The 7,779-nt window shown below is 56.3% G+C and overlaps 1 protein-coding gene across 1 annotated transcript; it reads right to left on the bottom strand.

Moving 5' to 3' along the window:
* Positions 1 to 8: 8 nt before the first annotated feature.
* Positions 9 to 7,048, bottom strand: LOC104465273 (epiplakin-like; the record flags this gene model as incomplete). Its single annotated transcript, XM_010078250.1, has 3 exons — positions 6,104 to 7,048; positions 3,615 to 6,029; positions 9 to 2,417 (listed from the first exon to the last, which is right to left on the bottom strand). Coding segments are annotated over exons 1-3 (5,769 nt in total), but the record flags the coding sequence as incomplete, so codon positions are not given.
* Between the last annotated feature and the right edge of the window lie 731 nt (positions 7,049 to 7,779).

Here is a 7,779-nt window from a genome sequence, read left to right as displayed (position 1 = left end):
ATCTTTTGTCCTGTGCAAGGGTCAGTGTAGCCTGTCACAGCTTTTTCTGCAGAAAGTAGTTTTCTTTGTAGCTCGCTGCCCACCAGGCCACAGGAGACAGCCTCGTCCACAGAGAGCTTCTTGTTGGCCAGCGGGTCAACGAGGAAGCCGGTGGCAGCCTGCGCCTCCAGCAGCACCAGAGCTGTCCCTGGTCTCAGGATGCCCTTCCACATGGCCTGGTAGATGGTCATCTTCTCCATCTTGGCGGGGTCAGCCTTGGAGGGCACCAGCACGCCGGCGATGCAGCCCGTTCCCTCAAGGTATCTTTTCACACTTTCCATTTGTGCTATTTCTTGTGCCGTCTCTTTTCCTTCCTGGAGCTTTTCCATTGTTTCCTCTGTAATTATCTGTGCACTGAGAAGTTCTGATGCTGTTATCTGTTGTCTGAGTCCCTGGAACCAGACATCACTTCTGTCCTCTTCTTTTTCTTTAATGATATTGAGTATGATATCAATGATTCCTTGCAGGATGCGATGGGATTCCTCTTTGTATTTTTTCACCAGTTCTTTTCTTTTCTCTTCTGTGATGTACTCAGAGCAGAGAAGTTCCCACAGTGACAGTACTTGTCCTTTGTATTTTCCAACGGACACTTGCACTGTTGTAGACAGCAGGGCTTTTTTTGTTTGCTCATCGATGTAGAAATACTCGTCTTCTTTCTCCATGACCTGCAGCAGGTACAGTCCAGTGTCTCTGTCTTTGGAACATCTCTGTAGTAGCTGGCTGTAACTGATTTTCTCGTGAGTGTTTGGGTCTGTAAAACCTTTGCTGCCATGATCTGGATCAGAAAGTCGGAGAAACATATCATCATCCAAGTAGCCACGCTGGTAGGCCACCTCCACGGGGAGGCGGTGGCTGTGCACGGTGTCGATGATGCCACCAGTGGCAAGCTGGGCCTCCAGCAGGCGGATGCCGTGCTCCTTGTCTGTTATCTTTTGCTGTATGGCCTGGAAGAGGGATATTTTATTTCCTGTGTGTGGTTCTGTGTAGCCAGTCACAGCTTTCTCTGCCGACAGGAGCTTCTCGTGCAGCTCGCTGCCCACCAGGCCGCAGGAGACGGCCTCGTCCACAGTGAGCTTCTTGTTGGCCAGCGGGTCAACGAGGAAGCCGGTGGCAGCCTGCGCTTCCAGCAGACCCAGCGCACATTGCTCTGTGAGGAGCCCCTTCTTCAGGGCCTGGTAGATGGTCATCTTCTCTTTTCTTGATGGGAGCAGAACCCCGGCGATGCATCCGGTACCGTCCAAGTACCTTTTGATGGTGTCCCTCTTTGTGAAGCTGGCAAGCGTGAGGCTCCCATCCTGCAGCTGATCCAGAGTTTTCTTGTCAATTATCTCAGAGTTATACAGTTCTGATATTGAGACATCCCCCCGGAGCCCTTTAACCTTGAGGGCTTCTGCTCTTTGCTCTGTGTCCTCAATTATCTGGAGGATGAGGGCTATCATATCTTCCAGGGCGAGGGTTTTGCATTTGTACTGCATCACCAGTTCTTTCTTTTTCTGCTGGGAGATGTAATGAGAGCAGAGAACTTCCCAGACGGAAACTGTTTGATCCTTAAACTTTCCAACTTTCACTTTAAGGGGCTGCGAGCGCAAAACCTGTTTGGTCACCTCATCGATGTAGAAGTATTTTCCTCCTTCTTGTACAACTTGTAGCATGTGCAGCCCAGTCTCTGGATCTTGGACACATCTCTCAAGGAGCTGCATGTAGGTGAGGTTCTCGTGGGTGTTGGGGTCGAAGAAGCCCTTGGTGTCGTCGCTGGGGTCGCAGAGGATCTGGTTCATCTCCTGGTTGAAGTAGCCGCGCCGGTAGGCCACCTCCACGGGGATGCGGTGGCTGTGCACGGGGTCGATGATGCCACCGGTGGCAATCTGGGCCTCCAGCAGGCGGATGCCGTGGCTCTTCACAATCAGTCCCTGGTTCATAGCTTCAAACAGGGACATCGGAGCTTTTGTGTAGGGGTCCGTGTAGCCCGTCACAGCTCTTTCAGCACAGAGTAGCTTCTCAAAAATCTCCCCTCCAATTAGTCCTGCTGTGAATGCTTCCTCCACCGAAAACTTCTTGTTTTTCTCCGGGTCAATGATGTAGCCGGTGGCAGCCTGCGCCTCCAGCAGAACCAGGGCCGTCCCCGGCCTCAGGATGCCCTTCCTCATGGCCTGGTAGATGGTCATCTTCTCCTTGCTTGGCTGGATAAGGACCCCTGCGATGAAGTTGCTGCCCTCCAGGTACCTGCGGACAGAGTCCATTTCAGTGACTTCTTTGACTGTTTTCTTCCCCTGGTTGAGCTCATCGAGGGTTTTTTTGTCTATCAGTTGCGACTGGAAGAGGTCACTGGCAGATACTCTTTTCCTCAGGCCCTTGAATCCAAACTTCCTGCCTTGTGTCTCAGTCTCGTTGATGATCGTGGTGACAATTGTTATGATTTCCTGTAGCACTTCAGTCTTCTTGTCTTTATACTTCTGCACCAACTCCCTTCTCTTGCTGTCTGAGAGGTATTCGGAGTTCAGGAGGTCCCAGACTGACACTGTCTGCCCTTTGAACCGCCCGATGTTGACACAAACCATCACCAATTTCAGCACATCCATGGTTTGCTCATCCACGCAGAACATCACGTCTTCCGACAGAGGAAGGAGCCAGAGACCTGACTCAGCCTCGTGGATGCACCGGTCCTTCAGCTGTTGGTAGGTCACATTCTCCTTTGTGTTTGGATCGAAAAAGACTCTGGTGCTGTCATTCAGCTGGGAGAGGGTTTGGTTCAGCTCCTCGTCGTAGAAGCTGTACTTGAATGCAGCTCGGAGAGGAAGATGATGGTGGTGAATGGGATCGATGACCCCTCCTGTGGCCATCTGGGCCTCCAGCAAGGGAACAGCATCTTCCAGGGGAACCAGCTCTTTCCGGAGGGCTTGGCACAGTGAGATGGAGCTCCCCGTGTAGGGGTCTGTGTAGCCGGTCACTGCTCTCTCAGCCAGCAGGAGCTTCTCGGTTAGCTCTTCCCCAACAACCTCTGCTTTCACAGCGTCCCTCACGCTCAGTCTCTGGTTTGTCGCTGGGTCAATCAGGTATCCGGTGGCTGCCTGAGCTTCCAGCAGCCTCAGAGCAGCCCCGGGGAGGAGGAGATAATTTTTCATGGCATCATAAAAGCTCATCTTCTTCCTGGATGCCTCTATGAAGACACCAGCGATGCTGCCGGTGCCCTGCAGGTACCTCTTCACACTCTCCATCGCAGCCACTTCCTCAGGAGTTCTTACGCCCTGAGCCAGTTCTTCAAACATCTTATTGGTGATGATGCCGGCATCCAGCAGCCAGACCACAGGGACGCTGCCCCGCAAGCCCTCCAAGGCAACATGGGTGCGGGCTTTCATCTCCATCTCCCCGACCAGCCTGAGCACAAGAGCCACCAGCTGCTGCAGCAACATCTCCTCGGACCGGAACCTCTCCATGAAGTCACTCCTCTGCTGCTCTGTGAAGTACCCAGAGTGGATCAGCTCCCAGAGGGACACCCCTTTTTCCTTCACGATGGTCTCCTTAAAAATCCGTTGGATTTGTTCGTCAGTGTAGGCAGGAGCTGCCATCTGTGTCACAGGCAGCAAGTGAAAACCGGAGATCTCGTCCTTCTGGCAGCGCTGGATTAGCTCGGCGTAGGTGACAGTCTCTTTGCTGTCTGGGACGCAGAAGGCTCTGTTGTCGTCACTGGGCTTGGAAAGGGCCTTGCTGGTGTCTTCATCCAGGCACCCTCGCTCCTGGGCAGCTTCTACAGGGACGTAGTGGCCACACGTTGGGTCAATGATGCCTCCTGTAGCCATCTGCACCTCCATCAGCTGCATGGCCTGTTTGTCAGCAATCAGCCCCTTCTTCATCGCCTGGAAGAGGGAGATCTTCTTGCCCGTGTAAGGGTCTTTATAGCCCGTGACAGCCCCTTCCGCCTGTTGCAGCTTCTCGTGGACTTCCGGCCCAATGACTCCCTCCTTGACGGCATCATCCACACACAGCTTCTGGTTGTTCACGGGGTCAATGATGAAGCCTGTGGCCGCCTGGGCCTCCAGCAGTGGGAGGGCTACTCCTGGCACCATGAGGTTTTTCTTCAAGGCCTCGTAAAAGCTCATCCTCTGGTTTGACGGCTGGAGGACAATCCCACCGATGCTGCCGGAGCCATAGAGGTACTTTCGGACAGAGTCCATGTGCAGGACTTCCTCCGGCGTGACAGACCCCTCCAGCACCTTCTCAAACAGGGCCTTGTCGATGACACCCGTTTCCATCAGGTGGTAGGCACTGACGCTACCTCTCATGGCTGGGAACTTGATGGGGGCCCATTTTTTCATTTCCTCCTCCAACATGATCTGAATTTGCTCCAGCGTGAGCTTCCGCAGCTGGTAGTGGTTGAAGATCTCCCGACGCCTTCCCTCGCTGAAGTACTCAGAGTTCAGCAGGTCCCACACAGAGACCTTCTCCCCCCGCAATCGCCCAAACCTGACGGGCAGCCAGGAGCTCCTGAACAGCCGTCTGGTGGCCTCATCGATGAACTGGGGCTTCCTGCTGTTGAGAGGAAGGAGGCAGAGCCCGGTGGATGGCTCCGTGATGCACTTCTCCTTCAGCTGCAGGTAGGTGAGGTTCTCGTGGGTGTTGGGGTCGAAGAAGCCCTTGGTGTCGTCGCTGGGGTCAGAAAGGATCAAGTTCATCTTCTTGTCGAAGTAGCCGCGCCGGTAGGCCCCCTCCACGGGGGGGCGGGGGGTGGGCCCGGGGGCGGCGATGGCAATGCCACCGGTGGCAATCTGGGCCTCCAGCAGGCGGATGCCGTGCTCCTTGACAATGAGGTCCTTCTGCATGGCCTGGAAGAGGGAGATCTTGTCGCCCGTGTAAGGATCTCTGTAGCCGGTGACAGATTTCTCTGCAGTCAGAAGCTTGTCATAGACATCTGGGCCGATGACATTGGCTTGTAATGCCTCGTCCACCGAATACCGTTTGTTGGCTGCAGGGTCAATGATAAATCCTGTGGCAGCCTGTGCCTCCAGGAGGATCAGAGACGTTCCTGGCCTTAGAAGTCCTTTCCGCTTCGCCTGGTAGATGCTGATCTTCTCCTGGGAGTCAGGAAGCAGGAGCCCGCCGATGCTGCCCGTCCCCTGCAGGTACTTCTTGACCGTGTCCATGCCAACGACTTCTGTGACCGATGTCTCTCCCTCCTTCAGCTTCTCGAACAAATCCTTGTTGATGATTTCTGAGCTCAGGAGCTGGTCAGCTGTCACCCGGTCCCTCAGCCCTTTGAAGGTGACATTGTCAGCAGAAGCCATCTCCTCAATGGTGGCACTGATGACCTTACCCAGCTCTTGTGCTGAGAGCGTTCCCGCGAGGTACTGCCTGGCGAGAGCAGCTCTCTGCTCGCCCTGGATATAGTCTGTGAAGAGGAGCTTCCAGAGAGACACCGACTTCCCCTTGAATTTGCCCAAAGTGACGGGCACCAGTGTGTTCTCCAGAGCTGTCTGGGCCCCATGGTCAAGGAAGAGGAGGTGGGTTCCCTCGGATCCCTCTCCATCGTCTCCATCAAGGGGCAGTAGCAGGAGCCCCGTGGTGGGGTCCGTGACGCAGCGCTTGAGCAGGTCCATGTAGAGCAGCTTCTCCTTGGAGCTGGGGTCAAAGAACCCCTTCATGTCATCAGTGGGACTGGAGAGGAGCTGTCTTGTGGCCTCATCCAGGTACCCCCACTTGCAGGCTGTCTCCATGGGGACACGGAGGTGCCTGCCTGGAGCAATGAGACCCCCCGTGGCCATCTGAGCCTCCAGAAGGCAAATGCCATGGTCCTTGGAGACAAAGCCCTTCCTGATGGCTTGGAACAGAGAGAGCATCTCCCCAGTGCAGGGATCCCGGTACCCGGTGATGCTCCTCTCAGCTGAAGACAACTTCTCATGAAGTTCTGGGCCAACGAGACCGACCCTGACAGCCTCATCCACTGAGTAGATTTTGTTCTTTATGGGGTCCACCAGGCTGCCAGTGGAGGCCTGGACCTGCAGGAGCATCAGAGCAGCACCGGGCACCAGGAGATGCTCTCGCAGTGCCTGGTAGAGGCTCCTCCGCTTGCCGGAAGGCCGGACGACACCAGCCACAGGACGCCCCCAGCCACAGTCCTCGTCCCACGCAGGAATGGCTGGACTGAGTCGTTCTCCATGACCTCCTGCGCAGAAACTCGTCCCTCCTCGAGGCCTCTGAAGATGTCAGGGCTGATGATGCCGGCATCCAGCAGGTCTCTGCCACTCACCCGCCCTCCCAGCCCCAGGAAGGTGGTTTGCAGGGGCAGGAGGAGAAAGCCTGAGGCCGGATCAACAACACAACTCTTCCTCAGCTCGGCATAAGTGACCTTCTCCATCGTGCTGGGGTTGAGGAACCCTTTGGTGTCCTCGTTGCTGGGGTCAGACAGGAGCTGTCTCACCTCTTCGTCCAGATATCCCCTCTCACAGGCCACGTCCACAGGGAGCCGGCGGCCGGTGGCTGGGTCCATGATGCCACCGGTCGCCATCTGGGCCTCCAGCAGCCGTGTTCCCTGCTCCTTCCCCACCAGCTCCTTCTGCATTGCCTGGAACAGGGGGATTTTCTCCTCCGTGTAGGGGTCCACGAAGCCCATGGCAGCTTTCTCAGCGGAGAGCAGCCTCTCCTTCAACTCCAACCCCACCAGCCCCAGTTGCACAGCTTCGGCCACCGACACGTGCCGCCTCTCCGTCAGGTCCACGATGGAGCCTGTGGCCGCCTGTGCCTCAAGGAGACCCAGCGCCGAGTCCAGACTCAGAAGATGCTCCCTGGTGGCATCGTAAAAGCTCAGAATCTTCTTCGCAGCCTCCACGTACACTCCGGCAATGCTGCCCACCTCCCCCGAGGGCTCCTGAGAAGCATCCGTTGCCGTTGCGTCCCCGCCAGTCGCTTTTTTCTGCTTGCCCAGTAGCATGTCCTGGTGCAGGGCGTTTGCTCCCGGAGCATCTTCCTGGTGGGAGAAGGCGGCAGCGTGGCCATTCACCACCAGCTGGCTCTCCATCCTCCTGCCACGCTCCTTCTATGGTTCTCACAACTCTGCGGAGAGGGGAGAGAAGGGGAAATCCCAGTGAGAAACCAGCTTTTCCATGGTTTGCATGGTAAATACAAGGGTAAAAAAAAGACACATATCTGCTGGGCAGGGGGAGGTAACAGCAAAGGCTGAGCGTGTTCAGGGCATGGTGCTTGTCCCTGTCCCTGCCATGCTGAGCTGGACGTGCCCACGGTGAGCACCCTCTGCGTCCTGAACTGGGCTTGCTGGGTGCACTGGGACATCTCAGCATCAGAGCTTGGAGCAGAAGCACCGGTGGGATTTGTGGAGCACAGCATAGTATCCTTGTGCAGTGCTGCAAGGGCCTGGGGGACAGCTGGGCTCGGGGCAACTCTCTGTCAGAAAGCAGCAACCCCCAGGAGCACCAGCACCCGCGCAGGATGCTGGTGGCACTGGCTTTTTTTCAACAAGCCGGTGCTTGGGCTGATCCCCTCTGCAGGGATGGGGGGTCAGCCAAGATCCCCAGCACCGGGCTGGAGCAGGGGCTGGAGCCGCCGTGCACCCAGAAGAAGCCCCCAGGGGCCCTTCCCCATGCCCGCTGCTGCAACGCGATGGGGTGTCTGCCCTCCTCGCATGGCTCAGAAAGCACGGGCGGGACCAGCAGAAGGATGCAGCACAACTCAGCAGGAGCACGGGGAGCTGACGAGCGAAAGTCCGTGGATGTCATCTGCTTGGACTTTAGC

This window comes from Pterocles gutturalis, unplaced genomic scaffold (genome assembly GCF_000699245.1).
Source record: "Pterocles gutturalis isolate BGI_N339 unplaced genomic scaffold, ASM69924v1 scaffold41303, whole genome shotgun sequence".
NCBI lineage: Eukaryota > Metazoa > Chordata > Aves > Pterocliformes > Pteroclidae > Pterocles > Pterocles gutturalis.
This window is presented reverse-complemented; position numbering and strand designations above follow the sequence as displayed.